Genomic DNA, 18297 nt, shown 5'->3' with positions numbered 1-18297 from the left:
GGAAAGAAACAATGTGCCAGCTTTTCTTTTTTTTTTTTTTCCTGAGGGGGTGAGGAGGCAAGCTCTGAGTTGTCCAGGAGGAGAGACTTTGGCTAAAAATAGCTATGGCGTGTGGATCAGCCTCTAGTGGTACCCAGGACTGGGGAGGGGAGGGGGATGCTCTAGAGCTGTCGCCAGACTGGTTGCTGTGGAAACAGGAGAGGAGCAGGGGAGCCTGGGAAGTGGGGATGACACAGATAGCAAGTCCTAGTCAGAGCTGCCGCTACATTTAGGAGAAACAGCAGTGTCTGCGGCTCCCACCCTCCAAGGGGGCTGGGTGGGGGGCGGTCAGGGGCATGGACGCTACCCCCCAGGGGTCTCTGCTGCCGGCTACTCTCCTCTCCACACACTGTGAGTTGAGATGCGGGGGACTTGGGTTTGGGCCCCTGTTTCCCAAGCAAGAGGGGGTTTGGGAAGAGCTGGTTCCTGAGGGAGTTTTCAGCAGATCCTTTTCCAAAAAATAAGCCCCCTTGCTGGCCAGCACTCCCTAGGGGGAGAAAGGGAGATCCAGGAAAATGTGGCCCTGGGGTCTTCTGAAAAGGGGTCACAGTACGCACAAGAAATAAGGAGTAGGCTGGAGGAACAGGAATCTTTGGAGGGAAGTGCAGAAATCAAGTCTTTGGTCCTGGGATAGAGGCAACAATTTCACACCTTTCCTATCCCATTGAGAAAAATGCAGCCCCCATTCAGGAAGACAGGAGATGGGACACAATCAAAGGAAGGCTCACCTGGATCCCTGGGGCAATGGAGAGGAGGGAGTCATGGGGGCGATCAGATTCTGGGGTTACGTCCCCAGCCCTGGGCAGAGAGATCTGTCTAAGGGGGCAGATTGGGGGTGAGATTACCCAAGACCCTGAGCGAACAGCTGAAAGCCCACCTGGGGCTGAAGATAGGACGAAAGGGACCCAGGTTCTTTTCTGCATGACCTGGGGTCTCTGAGCCAGCGAATGCTTAGAGATCGCTTCTCGAGGACATCCTGGACCTCAGTGAAGGAAACAGAAACCCATTGTAGGGGGAGGGGAAGACCCTACTCTGCCATTGCACTGGGGCTCCTGGACCCTGTGTCCCATGACTCCTCCTTGAAAATAAATGTGTGTGGGAGTGCCTAAGCTTCAAGCCATCTCTTTTTGGTTTCTCCTGCCCTCTACCCCAACACACACACACACACGCACAGAGCCTCCAGAGGTCTGGCTGCAGAGCCCCTCACTCCAGAACTAAAATTCTGGAGCTCCGGGTTTGGAGTTACATATCCAGGTGGTTTCTCCCCAGGACCTGGTCAAACATCCAGGCCATCTGTGATCCCTGTCACACTCCTTCCTTCCACCACCCCACCCCCTCCACCACGCTCCCCAGCCAGCCCAGGTTTCCTTGGAGGGGGGAGACGGGATGGCTCCCATGAAGAAGGGAAGGTTGTTGAAGAGTCCCAAATCCTTATTCCAAACCTTTCCTTGTGTGCTCCATACATCCTAGGGGCCCCTGGTGCCTAGGGAAGGCTCTGGATCTGTCTCCCAGGGCAGATTACAGCTCAAAGACCTCCTCAGGGGGAAAAATTAGAAGCAAAATCAGGTGTGCTTCCCTTAGAATGTGAGCTTTGGGGCATATGGTGGGGGAGCTGTTATAAGCGTAGTCAATGGGAAGTAGGAGGCTGGGGGAAAAGAATGGAGAGAGTGGGCTAGGTAAATGTGGGTGCTTAGGCTTCACTTGATTTACTTGTCTCATGATGAATAGGATACTAGAGGGACACAAGCCTAACTCTTGATGAACTCTGCACTTCCTTTACCCCACCTGTCTGTGTGGATCTCATATGCTCTATACCTCCCGCCCATTTTTGGGCTGTCTCCACTGTAGAAAGAACCCAGGGGAGATGGGGCTCACACTACAGCAGCAATGCTCATGGTTAGTCCTCAGGGAGGATTTCCAGTGGGAATTTCCTAAAGTGTGAATGCTCAACCCTTGCACACTGGCGATTTTTCACTTAACTTTCCTCCGCTTTCATTTCCTTCTCCTTTGTAAGCTTGCTCAGAGGAGGAAGATGTGGGAGGAGGTAGAGTAAGTGAGGTGCAGGGAGGGAGGATGGGAAAGATTTTCTGTGTCAGTCTTGGAGTGAACCTCAAAAGAGCCTGGTTAGCCGTCAGGCTGAACTGGAGAGAGCAGTGATTAGGGGACTGCCCTGATATTAGCCAGGGAGGGGGCGGAGGAGGCCTTAGGGCAGGGAGGGCGCCACACCTACAGGAAGATGACCCTGCCTGCCTCCAAGGAGCCCACAGCCTAAGGATTTCAGGAAACTCCCTCCCTGCCTGGGCCTTTTGCCCGGGGATGTCCGGAGGGGCCACACACTCCAGTTAGAGGTGGTACAACCAGGATCTCTCGTACGCTCTTCCCCTGGAAATCATCATCCAACTTGCATAGTGCTATCCAGTTCGTATACATTATCTCATTGACTCTACGATCTTGTGGTCTTGGGGGGCAGCTGGGGTGGTGTGTTTTATTCCCGTTCTACTGATACGGAAATCGAGGCTGAGAGACACGAAGGGACTCGCTCAGAGCCACTTGGAGCTGGCCCGGGGGTCTCCGCCTCTCCCACGGGTCCGTTAACCCGGCCCATCTTTAAGTCCCTGCAGGATCCCCGACGCCGCCGAGGCGCCCGGCGAGGGGCGGCGAGCGGCGGCAGCCCGGGGCCCCCTGCGTCCGCAGGCGCCCACCGCGCTCGCCCTGAGCCGCCGCCATGGCGCAGGAGAACGCCGCCTTCTCGCCGGGGCCCGAGGAGCCGCCGCGCCGCCGCGGCCGCCAGCGCTACGTGGAGAAGGACGGCCGGTGCAACGTGCAGCAGGGCAACGTGCGCGAGACGTACCGCTACCTGACCGACCTCTTCACCACGCTCGTGGACCTGCAGTGGCGCCTCAGCCTGCTCTTCTTCGTGCTCGCCTACGCGCTCACCTGGCTCTTCTTCGGCGCCATCTGGTGGCTGATCGCCTACGGCCGCGGCGACCTGGAGCACCTGGAGGACACGGCGTGGACGCCGTGCGTCAACAACCTCAACGGCTTCGTGGCCGCCTTCCTCTTCTCCATCGAGACGGAGACCACCATCGGCTACGGGCACCGGGTCATCACCGACCAGTGCCCCGAGGGCATCGTGCTGCTGCTGCTGCAGGCCATCCTGGGCTCCATGGTGAACGCCTTCATGGTGGGCTGCATGTTCGTCAAGATCTCGCAGCCCAACAAGCGCGCCGCCACGCTCGTCTTCTCCTCGCACGCCGTGGTGTCGCTGCGCGACGGGCGCCTCTGCCTCATGTTCCGCGTGGGCGACCTGCGCTCCTCGCACATCGTCGAGGCCTCCATCCGCGCCAAGCTCATCCGCTCGCGCCAGACGCTCGAGGGCGAGTTCATCCCGCTGCACCAGACCGACCTCAGCGTGGGCTTCGACACCGGCGACGACCGCCTCTTCCTCGTCTCGCCGCTCGTCATCAGCCACGAGATCGACGCCGCAAGCCCCTTCTGGGAGGCGTCGCGCCGCGCCCTCGAGAGGGACGACTTCGAGATCGTCGTCATCCTCGAGGGCATGGTGGAAGCTACGGGTGCGGGGGGCCCAGGAGCGGAGCGGGAAACTGGCCTTAGAGGGACCAGGGCCGGGGGAGGGCAGGGCCGCAGAAGGCAGAGGCAGGAAGAGGGACCAGAGAGATGGGGAGGATGGATGGAGAGGCTGGTGGAGGATGAGAGATTGAGGTGAGATGGGGCACCTGGGTTGGGAGGGGTGTGTGAACAAAGTGACCCCGCAGAGAGCCAAGAGAAAGCTTGGAGGAATTCTCCGAAGTCGCCCCAGCCTGGGGCCCTGGGCCGAGAGTTCTGTGTCACTGGGACTAGAGGAGAGTCCTAATAACCGCCAACACTCGCCGGGTGCTTACTCTGTGCCATGCACGGCTCCAAAGCACTTTACACCCCTGAGTTCATCTGAACTTAACAAGAACCCCACGAAGGGAACTTCTTGTTATTGTGCTCATTTTTCAGAGAGGAGATTGCCCCAACGAGAGGTTAAATAAGTTGTCCACAGTTATAAGCTAAATAAGTGGCCACACCATTTGTAGGCGTGGATAGGACACAGGCAGTCTGGCTTTGGTTTTTAGTGGTTCCAGCACTGGAAGGAGGGCTTAGCTTGGGCGGTTTTCTCATTGCGGAGAGGTATAGGGCCCTGGAATTTGGTGGTGAGGGTTTTCCATTACTTGAGTTATCCCTAGGCTGGACCGTAGGGAGAGGGATCCCTTCTGCCTCAGTTTCCCCATCCATCAAAAGATTCTTCCACTGACAAAAACTTACACTGACAAAGGAAATAGATGATCTTAGCATTTCTAACCCCTTCCTAGACGGAACTGTGATGTCAGCACTTCCACCTCAGGCCTGCACAGTGAAGGGTTTGGGAGCAGGTAGGAAAAGAGCAGTGCAGGGAGGGCAAATGGGGTCCTTTGGGACTTGCATCTGCAAGTGGGAAGAGGATAAAACAAACTGCAAGTGGATAAGCAAAGGCCCACAAGGGGGCCCTGCAGTTCCTGCCACCGTTGCTGAAGCTGTGCCCTCTGCTGGCTTCTCCCGCAGGCTAGGCCTTCTGACCCCGCCCTGGCCCCTCACGCTGAGTCTGCTTCACCACCCTCTGCTTCAGTGGGTCCTGTTCCTTCCTTACTCCCCCATCTCCTCCCTGCTCCTTCCCCTTCCCCAACTCACCCGTTCCCTTTCCTCTCTATCTCTCTGGCTGTCACTCCTTTGCCATCACCTGAGGCGACCCCTCTCCTTACAGGGAAGCCCCTGATCAGCCCTCTTTCCCTTTGTATCCCAGCCTCTCCCTCTCTTCCTCACAGCCCCTCTCTCCCCAGTGTCCCTTTTGCCTCTTCTTCCCTTTCCCCCACTGGATCTTTCCTATTCCAGCCTTCACCAAAGGAACCAAGAATACCAATGTCCCCAAGATGTCTCAGGATGGGGCTTTCAATGTTGAGAGGCAGTCTCCGGTTAGCTCACATTCACTCTTCCATGGTCCTCTCCCCTCCCCAACATCCTACCCCCCCCCCCCCCGCCCCCCGTTTGGAGGGCACCATGGGCTGGGGGAGATCCTGGGGTAAGAGGAGAATCGCCTGCCCTGGTGGGTGAGCCAGCCCAACAGGGAGGACAGGACACAGGCTCAGGGCAAGGAGGACTGGGGGCGGGCGGGGGTGGAGAACACAGGGATGGAGGGTGTCTGATTTTTCTAGACAGACACAGCTAGAAAGGATGGTAATATTTTGGGTGAGACAGTCAGGATCCAAAATGCTTTTGAAAAGCAAGTATAATGAGCCAAAACCCAACAAGATGACATTTAAAAGGAATAAATATAAAATTCTACATTTAGGCTTTAAAAAAATCACTTATGTAAGCACAGCATGGAAGAGCTCTGGTGAAAAAAGAACTGGGGGTTTTAGTTGGCCACAGGCTTAATGTTGCAGCAGTGTGATACAGCTTCCAAAGATGTTTATGTAACCTTGGGCCCTATTAGCTAAAGCATCATGGCCAAAAGAGAGAAGTGGTGAGCCCTCTTTTATGCATGGATCAGGCTACAACTGGAGTATTTATCACACTCAAAGTGCTTAAAGGATCCTCCATGGCCATTCTGGTTTGCAGTCAAGAATGAAAAACTTTTGGAAGGCAGATCACATGAGGAATGATGGAGGGAGACAGGGATGTTCAGCCTAAAGAAGAGAAGACATGATGGAACCTGAGACTCCAGTTTTCAGATACTCGAAGGGGTGTCAGATGGCAGGGGAATGAAACCAAGGGGTGGAAATCCCAGGAGGCAGATTTTAGCTCTTTATAAAGAAGAATGATCCAACCATTAGAGCCATCAACACAAAGAAGTGGGCTCCTTATGAGGTAGTGAGCTCTCAGTTCTGGGAGGTAATCAAGCACAAGCTAGTTGCTCATTATTGGGAATGCTCCAATGGGGAGCCCTGTCTGGAGAGGGAAGTTGAAATAGATGATCCCTAAGGTCAGTTTCAAGGTTAAGCTTCTCTGTTTGACATCTCCAGTGGAGAGGAGGGTAGAGCCTGGGCTAGAGATTAAGAGGGGTGGGGACAAATGTGGAAGAGGGTGAGGGAGCTGGGCAAGTACAGGAGCTGGGAAGAAGGAGAAAGTGGGCTGGACCAAAGTGGAGTAGGGGTCCTCGGGGAGAAATATAGGGAAGGGTGCTGGGAAGAGGGATGTGGAATGAGAGGTGAGAGAGGGAAGCCCGGGGCTGGGATACCCCCTGACCCATGCGTCTCTCCTCAGGAATGACGTGCCAAGCTCGGAGCTCCTACCTGGTGGACGAGGTGCTGTGGGGCCACCGCTTCACATCAGTGCTGACCCTGGAGGATGGCTTCTACGAGGTGGACTATGCCAGCTTCCATGAGACCTTTGAGGTGCCCACCCCCTCTTGCAGTGCCCGGGAGCTGGCTGAGGCTGCAGCCCGCCTTGATGCCCATCTCTACTGGTCCATCCCCAGCCGGCTGGATGAGAAGGTGGAAGAGGAAGGGGTGGGGGAAGGGGCAGGGGGAGGGGCTGGAGTTGACAAAGAGCAGAATGGCTGCCTGCCACCCCCAGAGAGTGAGTCCAAAGTGTGACCAGTTTCCTCCAGACCCCTGTGGCAGGGCCAGACACAGGCACCTGGGGAGCTGGATGTGAGAGGTGGAGAAGGAGGCTAGGCCCCTGGGAATACACTAAAGCTGGAGAGGCCCCCTCAGAATCTCGAGACTCGGATCCAATACGGAAAGGAGGGCTCCTGATTTCAGGAGAATGAAGGGTGGGGATGAGAGAACTTACCAGCCTGTCTGTATGTGACTTCACATCTGTTCTTGAGTGGATGGATAGACAGAAGGATGGACTTATGTGGATTGGATGGGAAGGTGGATAGACAGCTGATGGATAGCCAGTGGACCAACAGACAGGTGTACACTCAGGGCTGCTGCTAACCCACAGAGCATCTTTGTGAAATCTTGAAAAGGCGCCCTTTTCCTCCAGACCGACGCCGCCCCAAACCAGGGTACATGGCTTGGGGAGTAGAGTGTGGGCTGGAGTTTGGTCCCCACTCACCTCCTCAGCCATCTTCCCTGTGTCTGGCACACCTGTTTCACTGGACACAGTAGCCTGAGTGGCCCAGAGGAGAGGAAGGTGGACAGAGATAAGGAGGGTGCCCTGCCAGCTCTACCCCCACCACTGTGACAGGCCAAGCAGAGGACGAAAGGCTGCTGGGGTGGCTCAGCAGGGTATGGATGACCTTGTCCACATAAGCAGGGCAACATGCAGTGGGGGAGATGCCAGAACCGGGGCCCTGGAGCAGGGCCTGGAGAAGGACAAGAGATGGCTCTTTTCTGACAGTAGAGTGAGATCTCATAAGTACCACTGTGGAGGCAGGAGGGGAGAGAGAGGTTTCGAGGAGGAAGAAGGCCCAGGGCAGAGATGGACAAAATGAGTTCACTAGAGCTGGGACACAGGAGCCCTTGGGAAAGCAGAACTAGTCTTAGGGCACCATGAGAAGGAGTCATTCAGATCATTCATTGGGTGCCCAGTGGGTACTGAGCACTGACCCAGTACCATGTGGGGTGGACAGTCAGAGACTCGATTCCATGCTTGGAATACAGCATGCATGGGGGACACAGAGAAATACACTCGTGGCCAGTGAACAAGATATGGTTGAAACTGTGAACCTGAGCCATCTCTTGGAGCAGGGGGTGGGAGGGTTTGGTTATCAGAAGGCTAGGGATTGAGTAAGCAGAGAACGATCTGAGTCAGCAGTTAGAAAACTCGAGTGGGCCTCAGGGTCACCTGGAGGACTTGTGAGAACACAGATTGCCGGGCCCCACTCCCAGGGCTTCTGACTCAGTAGGTCTGGGGTGGAGACCAAAAGTTTGCATTTCTGACAAGTTCCCAGGTCCTGCTGATGCTGCTGGAATGGGGACCGTACTGTGGAACCACTGCTCTCAGCAAAGACTTGGAGGTCATATCAGGAGGTGGGGCCTACAAGCTGAGCAGAAGCTGCGGATCTCTGGGGGAGGAGACTGAAATATAAAGGGTGGAGTATTGGGCGGGGGGAGGGACCCTGAAACCCAGGCTGAAGAGTCTTAACTCTGGGCCTGGGGACTCACCCATCAGTGGAAATAAGGCAGTGACAAGCTGGCAGTGGTGTTTTGGGAAGATGAGTAGGCAAGACAGATGGGATGAAGCAGTCTGGAGGCCTGGAGGGGATTCTTGGAGAGGTGGGGGGGAGCTGGAACAGGAAGGGCATGCGTGACAAAGGATCGAATCCTCTGCGGGGCTTAAGAGGCAGGATTGAAAGTGGGAGAAAATGTAAGAGAGGAGCGAGGAGTCCAAACATCTGGTCTGTCTGTGGCCTGCTGTCTGCCCACCTGGGACAGGAGTCCCTGGAGACACATATTCCCACCCTATGTCCACCCCCTTCCTGGTGTCATCCCAGTCACCAGGAGCAAAGTCCCTGGTTGGTGATGGGGGAGCAGCGGCAAAGGTAGAGGGGACCTGAGGCTGGCCTCCCGGGAGAAGTCTGTGTCCAGGCAGGCACACCCTCAGACAGCACTGGCCTAGCAATGACCTCCATTCCTTGGCCCTGGCTACACCCTACTCCTGTCCTTTAATAAAAGTCTGAGCCCTTTCAGGGAAAGCACGCCAGTCTGCTCCATTCCAGGCTGGGAAGCTGGGGTCCTGTGGGACACTGTGCCTCCTGGAAGCAGGAAAGGGGGTCACGGAGGGAGCCCATGCCAGCTTGGGCCCACTCAGAGAGTTGCCTCGAGGCACAGGGTCACCTGGGTCACCATCAGTCAAAGATGAGGTCTCGGAACCCTGGTGCCAGCTGTTCCCCCAAGAACAAAGGTTGGGGTGTGGGATGGGGAGTCCTTTTGCTTTAATTCAGTGAAACAGGAGGAGTCTGGAGAGGAGGGAGTGGGCTGTTTGTAGTCACACACACACACTCACACAGTAGTTAACCCATTGCAATTGCACAGGCAGAGAAACTGAGGCTGCGTGGAAGTCACGAGACCCCGGCACACCTCTCCTTGCTGCTCAGTCACCGCTCAGGGCACCGCTGTGGACAGTGCAAGGAGTCAGGAGCCCTGGGTTCTAGCCCTGACGCTGTCGTTAATGAGCTCTGTGACTCTGGGCAAGTCACATCACTTCTCTGGGCCTCAGTTTCCCCTTCTGTAAAAATAACACTTAGCAAACTAGTAATGCTCACTAAATGTTTAAATAACTGAATTGAAAGAGGGAGACTGGGTGCCTCTTAAGCTGCAGTGCAGCTAAGACTTCTAGGATCAGAGAATCCTTAGGCAGAGACAAATTCAGGGAGACCCTGGGACACTGGAGGAGGGTGAGGCAAGGCTTGGGGGTACGTGCAGGCCATGGGGGCGGGTATGTGCTGGGCTTTGTGGACACACAGGCCTTCCCCTGAGTACTGGGCCACCCGGGGGCTGTGTTTTAGGACTTCTATTCTGCTGCTGTCAGACAGAAGGAGGAGGATCAAGAGGAAAAAGGCAGAGGCCCCAGGGCCTGGTGGGAGGAGTCAGGCCCAAGACTAACTGGACTAGGAGAATGAGGCAGGCAGAGTGGTGCGGGCAACTCAGAAAAGGGCACTGGTCCTGGCAGCCCCTGTCCTGTGACTTGAACGCTAGGAGAGGGGACGGGCTAAGCTGGAACTCACCCCCCCTTTTTGTGCTCCCCTCCATGAGTAGGAGTCCCAACAGTGATCGGCTTGGCACTGACAGCCCAGGCAGCAGATGGGACCCAGGTGTCCTCTCCTGGGGTAGGTGGCATGGCCCACAGAGGCCAGATGGTGTTTGTGGTGGGAAGAGAGGCCTGGGTCATCCAGAATAGGTTGTCAGCCCCAACGACCTCTCTGCCATACACCCAGCCTTTTACAGCCTCATGGCAGGGAAGACACCACCAGCCCTGGATTTTATAAAACAAGTTTATTCACATTTTAGAAAAACTAATTCTTGGACAGGGAACGGCCTCCCTACAGGTTGGGTATGAGATGAAGAACAGAAGGCCAGAGGGAGGAGTTCGGGAAGGAAGGAGTGGGGAATGGGGGCCATGTCCCCCACTCTGGCTGGGGGTAGGTCAAATAAATTAAAAGAAGGGCAGACAGAGGGATAGGGTATCCAGGCAACCAGAGGCAGGCTTGGAGCTGGGCTGGAAGACGGTCAACACCTGCGAGAACTAGAGAGAGAGCGTGGAGGGGCTAAGGAGAGAGTCCTGAGTGGGACTCTCCCCTGGCCCGCACTCGTTAACAGGGTCCTGCAGAACTGAGAGCCGGCTAGTCCTCCTCCAGGCGGGGCCAGGGAGGGACAGCTCATCTTAGGACTGGGGGAGACAACGCTGGGGGTCTTTTCCCTCACCTGGGGAGCCAGGGATCACCGTTTTCGCAGCCTCTTCATGAAGCAGCAGGTGATAGTGCCAAGGACAATGGCACCGGTGAGGAAGGCAACCCCTGCACCCACCAGCAGGGGCACGAGCAGGGTGTCCAGAGCTGGGTGAGAAAGGAGGGCTGTGTTCAGCCTGGGGTGCCACTGCCCTCCACCCACTGTCCCACTTGTGTCCCAGCACCTTCCCTATCAAGTTGTCTGCACCCACCTCCTCCCCATGCAGAGATAGCCCTCCCCTGTCTGCCCCCTGCCCTATCTGCACTCAAGTCAACCTTCACCACCAAGGACCCTGGGGCAGATGGGCCCTGGAGGGCTGAGAGCTGGATTTCCAAGACCCTTCGTGGGAAGTGATGCCGAGGAGAAAGGGGAGAGTAGCAGGGGGCTCAGATGGAAAGGGAGGCAGAAGAGCATGGAGCTGGAGGAAGGCGGCGAGTGAGAAGGGGGAGAGCGGGCAGTCACTCACCATGCGTGTAGGGGTAGACTGTGACAGGCCCCGAGCGGGCGCTGCCCGCCTGGTACCAGCTGTAGTCAGTATGCTGCACCCAGGCGCTGGGGGCACAGTGGTACACGCCTTCGTCCTCGGGCCCCAAGCCATGTAGTCTCAGCCGATGGCTTCGGGGCCCCACCAGCTCCACACTGACGGGGCCTCCTCCGGGCCGGACCCCCAGCTCTGCCACACCGTCCCGGCCCACGCCACCCACTAGCTGGGCAGGGGCAGAGCTCAGCTCCCCCTCTTCTGGTCGCTCCACCCACCAGCTGGCTGCCAGCCGCAGCCCCGGGGGCCCACCCCGCACAGAGATGTTGCAGAGCAGGGAAGCCGTCTCCCCGCGGTACACGGTGCCTCCTGCCAGCCATGCCACAGCCTCCAGCACCACACCTGCAGAACAAAGGATGTGGGCTCAGAAGGCACAGAAACAGAAAGAAAAGGTTTCTACAGGCCCTAAACCCTGTCAAGGGTCCGACCCACCCCCTCTCACCTTCCTCTCGCACATGCACAGGGAGGGGCCGGGAGCGGGCACTGGCTGCCTCACGAAGCCGGGCCCCAGACCCTCGAACGTAGGCCTTGGCGAGGCAGCGGTAGGTGCCCGCATCACCAGGCCTGGCAGCCTCCAGCCGTAGCCGGTAGGTTCTGGAAGCAACCTTCTCCATGGCTATGTGCCGCCCTTCATAGCCAGGGCCCAGGCTGCCCACACCCTCTGTGTCCAGCTGGGCAACCAGGCGGCCAGGCCCAGGTGCCCCCGCAGGTGCCATCTCCCAGCCCACAGAGTACGCAGCATGACGGCCTGGCGGGGGCAGTGCTCCTGACACATTGCACAGCAGTTCCAACGGCTCCCCTGGGCCGATCCGACGTTCACCGGGCCCCACTGCCACTGCTAGCTGGCTGGCTGAAACACAGGAGCAGGGAAGGGGTGTCATGGAGGCAGGAGGGGGCACAGAGCACCTGACTCCCCAACTGTATGTAGTTCCTTCTTTGACCACAGCACTTCAGGGCCACCCATCTGCCCCACAGGGTATGACCAGCTTCCCCACCCAGGGGTCTGACTCTCACCCCTCAGCCATGACCCTGCGACCTCCACACCCAACTTCTGAGCAGAGAAGAGCCATCATGGAGAGAGAAGGGAGCAATGCTAACAAGACTGCTCACTCTAGCGAAGGTGGGCTCCCTGGAGTCAGACGATGACCATCTAGTGCCCCTGGTGGCCACGGTGCCCACTGAGATAGCCTGGCTCCCGGCTCCCACCGTGGGGCGCGTGGCACTCACACAGCGTCTGCACGTCCACGTGGGCCAGGACAGCCCTCTTTTCTGCGATCTGGGCCCAGCTGCCATCAGGATCCTGAATCCACTCGGCGGCAGTGCAGTGGTAGGTGCCCGCATCCTCTGCCTGGGCGCCCCCCACCACCATGCGGTACTGCTCAGTCCCCTCCTTGCCCAGCCGCAGCTCCCCTGCAGCCAGCCGCTCAGCATAGGGTGCTCCGGCCTCCACGGCCAGGTCGGGCCGGAGTCCCACCACCTCCTGCAGAGTCGCTCGCCCCACTGGTGCCTCGGGCACGGCTCGCCCAAAGGACACCGCCAGGTGTGTGTGCTTCTGCGTGCTCGTCCGCGCCAGGCAGCCCAGTGCCAGCTCCTGCCCCTCATGCACCATCAGGCGAGGGGGTGAAGCTGGGGCCTGGCGGCCTCGGGGTCCTGGGGGGTAGGCAGACACCTGCAGCACATCTGGAAGAACTGAAGAGAAGAGCGGGAGTGAGGAAGGACTGGGAGCAGGCGGCCGTTGTTACTGTTTCCTACATACGACCTGTTTCCCTAAATAGACTGTGAGCTCCTAGAGGGTAAAGGCTTCATGTGGAATTATTTCTTCTGTAACCCAGTGGTGCCAAGAACAGTGCTGGGCACACAGCAGGCACTCAATAAATACTTGTTGAATTTCACAGAACCAGCCCATCGCCAACTCACTCTTATGTTTGGGACTGAGCCCCGTTTGAAATACTCAGAAAAGTGGCTCTGTCTTCCTTCTCAGAAGACAAAGAAACTTAAGAGAACAAGAATGTCACATGGCCTCACTCCTCCCACCCTACCTCTACTTTCTCCCCCGCCTCCCCCAGATCTGGATCCTGGAATCTCCAGGAATGGAGTCCTTCACCCTCTCACGCTCCCCAACCCTCTCAGGGAATGGAGAGGGGACTGGACAGCTTAAGGACACCTCTCTCTCTCCCAGGAGGTGGCTCGGTAGAGTAAGAAGAGCAGTGGACTGGAATGAAGAGATCTGGGTTAGAGTCCAGACTAGCCACTAACTTGTTGGGTGACTGTGCAATCACTTGACCTCTTTGGGCCTCAGGTTCCTCGGCCGAAAAACCTGAGAGTGGTTAGATAGGTCCCTCCTGGTCCTGACTTTCTGCCTTTTGGGTGGGTGTGGCCCAGTACCTCGCAGTTCCACCTTGCCGCTGTAGCTGCCCAGGTAGCGGGCATCAGTGGAGGGTGTGTAGCACTCGTAAATGCCAGCGTCTTGGGCCTGCAGGCGAGCAATCTTGAGCACCACGGCATCACCCTGCAGACGCTGCACCTGCACCTCACCAGCCGCCACTCGGGGCCCGAAGACGGCGTAGGAGAACCGGGAATCCCTGGTGCTGACAATGCCCAGTGCAGCCTCTGGGGCCTCAGGCCTGTACAGGAACCACTCAAAGTCCTGCTGGGCAGGGCCCTCGTAGCCACTGACATTGCAAGAGATGGAGATGGCTGTGCCAGCCACGCGGTACAGGGGCCCCTTGGGGACCAGCACCTCCCGGGCACAGCACCCGACTCCTGTAGGGAAGGACAGGAGAAGTTGAGCAGGCCTGGGTCCCCATCGCATCCCCCCACTACCAGCACCATTTTTGACCCCTGCACATGAAAGGAAAGGAAACCTGGGGAAAGTTGGGACACAGCTTGACCCTGTCCTGAGAACAGGGAAAGGATGCTGAGAGGTAAGACACCTGGCTCTCAAGGAGGTGGTATAGAGCCAGGTTTGCCTTGGAACCCAGAAACATCCCATTTCTGGCAGGCCAGAAGCAGAGCGCACGGAGCAGAAAGGAGTACCTACATCTGCTTCCTGATTTAACCATTCCTGGATTGCCTCACCGTCTCTCCACTCTCCTGTCTGCAGTCCCCTGCTCCAGGCCTGGTCAGCACAGCCTTCTAACTAAAGGATTCTGAGACCACATGTCCCCCTCCTTTGTTTGAGGGAAGCTGGCAAAATCTTGCTCAGAAGGGCTGGTGGGCTCAGCTGTGTCACCTGGGCCAGGGGACTCCAGACAATGGAGCCAGTGGCCTGAGCAGGACAGGGCACAGACCCAGTCAGTTCTCACCACACAATGCCCTCCCCGCTCCAGCTGTGCCATGAGCTCACTTCTCCCACCCCACAGGGCTGCCAAGGCAGCTGAGGCTTATGGGGCAAGAACAAGCCTCTGCCCTGGCTTCTGGGGGCAGAAGATCCCCTCCCCACCAGCCCAGGCCTGCCAATCTTCTTGCTGGCCCAGCTGATGCACAATGCACCCCCCCAACTCCCTAACAAAAGCCTTTATTTGCATATGGTGTGCATTCATTTACATATGGTTCCCTTTCTGTAGGGAGACACTAAACCCCGAGCTGCCCCTTCCCATCTTCCTCTCCTCAGAGAGGCCAAAACCTCTTCTTCACTCTGGCCCCACCCCCAGACCCCAGCCTGCTCCAGCAGACACTCCTGGCAGCCTTGAAGGGTTCAGCTTCTTCCTTCTCTCCTTCCATCCTTCCATAGCCCCTCTAGATAAGACTACAGAACCGCAGAATGTAAGGAGGGCTGCGTCAGCCCCCTGCCTCCATTTTACAGATGAGCAAGTAAGGCAGGAGAAGTATAATGTCTTGGCCAAGATCCTACTGTCCTTGGATGGCTTCCACATGCCCCTGCAGAGGGACAAAGCCAGGGAGGAAGATGGGGAACTCCAAGGCCAGGCCTGTGGGGACTGACTTCACCAACCAGAATGGCACTCCCAGGGGCATACCCAGGGCCTTTCTGCAAAGGCTGGAGGAAAACACCAAGTCCGTGGTCAAACTCTGTCCTCCAGTCCCCCCAGAAGGGCTCCCCTTGACTTTCCCTCCTGAGCTGGGCTAATCTTAGCCCCGTCTTCCTGTGGCCGAGTCACAAGGAGAACTTATGGTTGCTTGGTTAGAGCACAGGCTGGAAGTCACGAGGTCGGGTTCCAGCCCTATCCTCTCCCCAGCTATATGGCCTGGCCCTGGCCCTTCCTCCCAGGCCTCAGTTTCCACACTGGAGGAGAGCTAAGAGCTTCCACTCAGACAAGGAGAGTGAGTGTGTGACTCAGGAGGGCCCTGCCCAAGGGTGTTTCATAATCAGTGATGGAGGAGACAGCTGAGCTGACACCTTCCCTGGCCTCCGGGCAGACTCTGCTCAGAAGGGCCCCCTCCCACCTTCCTGGCTCCACAACTGCTGATGCTTGGAGATCCCCATGGGAAAGTCACCCCCACAGCCTTAGGAAAGGAGCTGCCAGGCTGCGCTCTCTCCCCAGCCAGGTCCCCTCATGGGTGTTAGAGAGGGAAGGGAGAACAAAGAGGCCTGCTTTGTAGTCAGATGGATCTGGGTTCAAATCCTAGCCCCAACACTCACAAGATGTGTTCTTTGGGGCAAGTTACTTCATCTTCCTCATCTGCAAAATGAACCTAAGTGCCTGTATGGGGCAGGCGCTTCCATCTCTGTGCACCACACTGCCCCACCTCCCCTGGGCTTCTCTCTGCTCCATGCTGTCCATTGGGGAAAACGGGCCAAGTGCTAGGCAACGGGGCCCCACAGCTCCTTCCTCTGTACATCCTCCTGCCTCCCACCCAGGGCCCCACGGAGAGGACTCATTCTAGTCCCACAGGGCCCAGGGACCTATGCAGCAGGGGGAGATGCTGCTTGACACTGCAGTGGAGCTCTCGTCTAGAAACAGGCAGCTGGGGCTACGTCAGCCTGCGACTTGACTATGGCAGCTCCGAATTCTAGCGGAGAGGCCACCCCCCCAGCCCCCACTCTGTGCTCTTATTTTAAGGGCTTCAGTCTCCTGAACATCTGTACTGGTATGTCACTGCCTTCGTGCCGTATTCCTCCCCAGACCAACTTCTACAGGGAACCCTCCAGTTCAGGCCAAAACCAATTCCACTCTCACTGCCCTCATGCATCCAGCAGTGGTGGCCCAGAACACCTCCCCGTGAACACCCACCATGAGACACAGGGTGCTTGGAGATCCCAGCATCAGTCTCCATGGAGTCTGGTTTCTCCTAAAGCAGGGAAGCTGGGACTAAGGGGGTGTGAAACGGTAGGAGGCAATAGAGCCAACTGCCATCTGGGAGAGGGAAAGTGGGGCAAAGGGAGACCTGCCCAGGATGGAGATGGGGGTGAGAGAGCGAACTGTCCCCAACCTCAGATGATGAAGGGGGGTGGGGGCAATTAGGGGAGACTTACTTCAAATGTCGTGGTTAGAACCAGCCCCTAGGCCTCCAGCCAACCCCAGGCAATTATGAAGCCAGGTAGGCACTGCCCACGCAGGGCGGGCACCCAAGGCTGGGCCTGATGCTGACTGTGAGGCAGAGAGGAGTCGCAGCATTTGGGTGCAGCGACCCCAGGACCTGAGTATGCCGGCTGAGAAGTGGGGCCTGGCCCCCGGAGGCCTGGCGGTCCCTGAGGCGGCACCTCGGTGTGTCCTCACTGTGCCCCACCCCGAGGCCTAGAGCTGGGGAGCCTTCACCCCCGCCAAGACTAGCTCGGCGGGCAACCATAAAGGGCAGATGGGTGTCGAGCCTAGGGAGGCTGGAGGCGCCCCTGACAGAGGAGGGTGCTAGGAGCTCCGAAACGCTGGGGAGGCGGCCACAGTGGGCGCCAGGTGGCAGGCACCTGCCTGGCGGGGCGGAGGGCCGGGCGGGGGCCGGGCTTACCCAGCATTAGCAGCAGCAGCAGCGGAGGACCGAGGGCGCCCATCCTGCGCGGCCCGCTCTGGGAAGGCTCCGGGGGACGGCGCGGGCTCTGGGTGGCCGGGAACTCAGGGGGCGCATGCCCAGGTGGGGGGCACGAAGCGGAGCAGCCAGGCGTGGGTGCGCGGAGCCGAGCTGAGCAGAACGGGAGCTGCCAAGTCCCCTCCTTCCTCCCCTCCGCTTCCCCTCCTCCTCCTCCCCCTGCTTTCCCTCCCGCCTCGGTGACTCCGGAGACCGTTCCCGCCCCGCCCTGCCCGGGCCCCGCCCCCGCCCGGGCCCCGGCCTCGCCCCGGCCCCGGCCCCGGGCTCCAGACCCCGCCCGGGTCCCCAGCCTGCCTTGACCTCTCCTGACCCTGGCCCCGCCCTGGTCCCCGGCTCGGTCCTGACCCAGGTCCTGGACCTCGGCCCCGGCTCCGCCTGCCGCTGTTACTGACTCCGCCCTGACCCCACCCCCAACCCCTCCCGCCTCGGACCCCGGCTCCGCCCCGACCCCGCCCCGCCCCCCGGCCAGCTCGAACAGGCGGCACCTGGGCTCAGCTAAATCCCCGCCCAGCTCCGCGCAGAGCCCACCCCCATCCCGCACCTGCCGAGCTTTTCCTGAGTTGGGTGCCGGGACCCTGGGGTCGGTTAGGTGACTATAGCCACGCACTTAGAATCCAATTATTTGCTCTGGGCCGCTAGGCCTCACCGCAAACCCCGCAGAAGTGGGGATGGGTCGGACCCAGGAGTTCCGGAAGGCGGAGGATCTGGGCCGAAAGGCGTGTCAGGGCTCTGCAAGGTCACGGCAGATGGGTTTGCCACCCCCTCGGGGCAGAACCAGAGGAAGTGGGTTAGGAGGGTGGGCCGTCTGGGCGCCGTCACTTCCTGGTTGGTGATCCTGGTCAAATTGCTTAACCTCTTTCAACCTCAGTTATCTTGTGGGCAAATCGAGGTGGGATGACGTGCACCCCAACGGGTTTTGTAACGATTAATTGAGATAATGTACATAAAGTGCTGGGCACAGGATGACGCAAAATAGAAGTTAGGATGTCTTTTTTGCTTTGTTTTTGAGTTATTATTTAAACTACTTCTAATAAAGGGTTTCATTTAGTCTTAAGGAGAGGGTGAGCCTGCAGTTTAAGTGAAGGTGTCTCTATTTCCAGGGAGGACAGCTCTGCACTGGGAAAGGTGGGGCCTGCCCTGGAGGTGGGAGAATGGAAGAGGCATCTTTCTCAGGTGCTCTGTCTCTTCCTCAACTATGGAGAAGGTGGGGAGTGGGGAGGGGCAGGAAGTGTGTGGCCAGAATGAGAGGGAGGGACAACCCCCTCTGCAAAGCTAAGGTTGTCAAAGTGGCCTTCAGTGGGAAGTGACCCCAGACCA

At 58.1% G+C, this 18297-nt stretch overlaps 2 protein-coding genes across 7 annotated transcripts; one reads left to right on the top strand and one right to left on the bottom strand.

Annotated features, from left to right (window-relative positions):
* The first annotated feature begins 199 nt into the window (after positions 1–199).
* On the top strand, positions 200–12895 carry KCNJ9 (potassium inwardly rectifying channel subfamily J member 9). Of its 2 annotated transcripts, none has more exons than XM_023640903.2 (4): positions 200–390; positions 2652–3614; positions 6325–6554; positions 11974–12895. In XM_023640903.2, exons 2-4 carry the CDS (start codon positions 2765–2767, stop codon positions 12142–12144), a joined length of 1251 nt encoding a protein of 416 aa, XP_023496671.2. In that variant the 5' UTR covers positions 200–390; positions 2652–2764; the 3' UTR covers positions 12145–12895. The 2 variants fall into 2 exon arrangements, with proteins under 2 accessions (XP_023496671.2, XP_070124101.1); XM_070268000.1 differs by having other exon boundaries at positions 233–390; positions 2661–3614.
* On the bottom strand, positions 9993–17765 carry IGSF8 (immunoglobulin superfamily member 8). 5 transcript variants are annotated; one of them, XM_023640900.2, is made up of 8 exons: positions 17522–17765; positions 16903–17073; positions 13384–13761; positions 12226–12687; positions 11441–11848; positions 10927–11340; positions 10437–10567; positions 9993–10257 (listed from the first exon to the last, which is right to left on the bottom strand). In XM_023640900.2, the coding sequence occupies exons 2-7, from the start codon at positions 16943–16945 to the stop codon at positions 10452–10454; spliced, it is 1821 nt and encodes a 606-aa protein (XP_023496668.1). In that variant the 5' UTR covers positions 16946–17073; positions 17522–17765; the 3' UTR covers positions 9993–10257; positions 10437–10451. The 5 variants fall into 5 exon arrangements, with proteins under 5 accessions (XP_023496668.1, XP_070124078.1, XP_070124077.1 ...); XM_070267977.1 differs by having other exon boundaries at positions 17588–17706; XM_070267976.1 differs by lacking the exon at positions 17522–17765 and adding an exon at positions 17291–17374.
* Between the last annotated feature and the right edge of the window lie 532 nt (positions 17766–18297).

Source organism: Equus caballus, chromosome 5 (genome assembly GCF_041296265.1).
Source record: "Equus caballus isolate H_3958 breed thoroughbred chromosome 5, TB-T2T, whole genome shotgun sequence".
Lineage (NCBI taxonomy): Eukaryota > Metazoa > Chordata > Mammalia > Perissodactyla > Equidae > Equus > Equus caballus.
The sequence above is the reverse complement of the archived record's forward strand: the minus strand, read 5'-3'. Positions and strand labels throughout refer to the sequence as shown.

Coding starts and splice junctions, on each gene's coding strand:
- KCNJ9 (XM_023640903.2), top strand. CDS start 2,765: ATGGCGCAGGAGAACGCCGCCTTCTCGCCGGGGCCCGAGGAGCCGCCG. Junction 3,615..6,324: donor GGGCATGGTGGAAGCTACGG/GTGCGGGGGGCC, acceptor GTCTCTCCTCAG/GAATGACGTGCCAAGCTCGG. Junction 6,555..11,973: donor CCAGCCGGCTGGATGAGAAG/GTGGAAGAGGAA, acceptor TCTGCCCCACAG/GGTATGACCAGCTTCCCCAC.
- IGSF8 (XM_023640900.2), bottom strand. CDS start 16,945: ATGGGCGCCCTCGGTCCTCCGCTGCTGCTGCTGCTAATGCTGG. Junction 11,849..12,225: donor CGTGGACGTGCAGACGCTGT/GTGAGTGCCACG, acceptor CCTGTGTTTCAG/CCAGCCAGCTAGCAGTGGCA. Junction 10,568..10,926: donor AGTCTACCCCTACACGCATG/GTGAGTGACTGC, acceptor TTTCTCACCCAG/CTCTGGACACCCTGCTCGTG.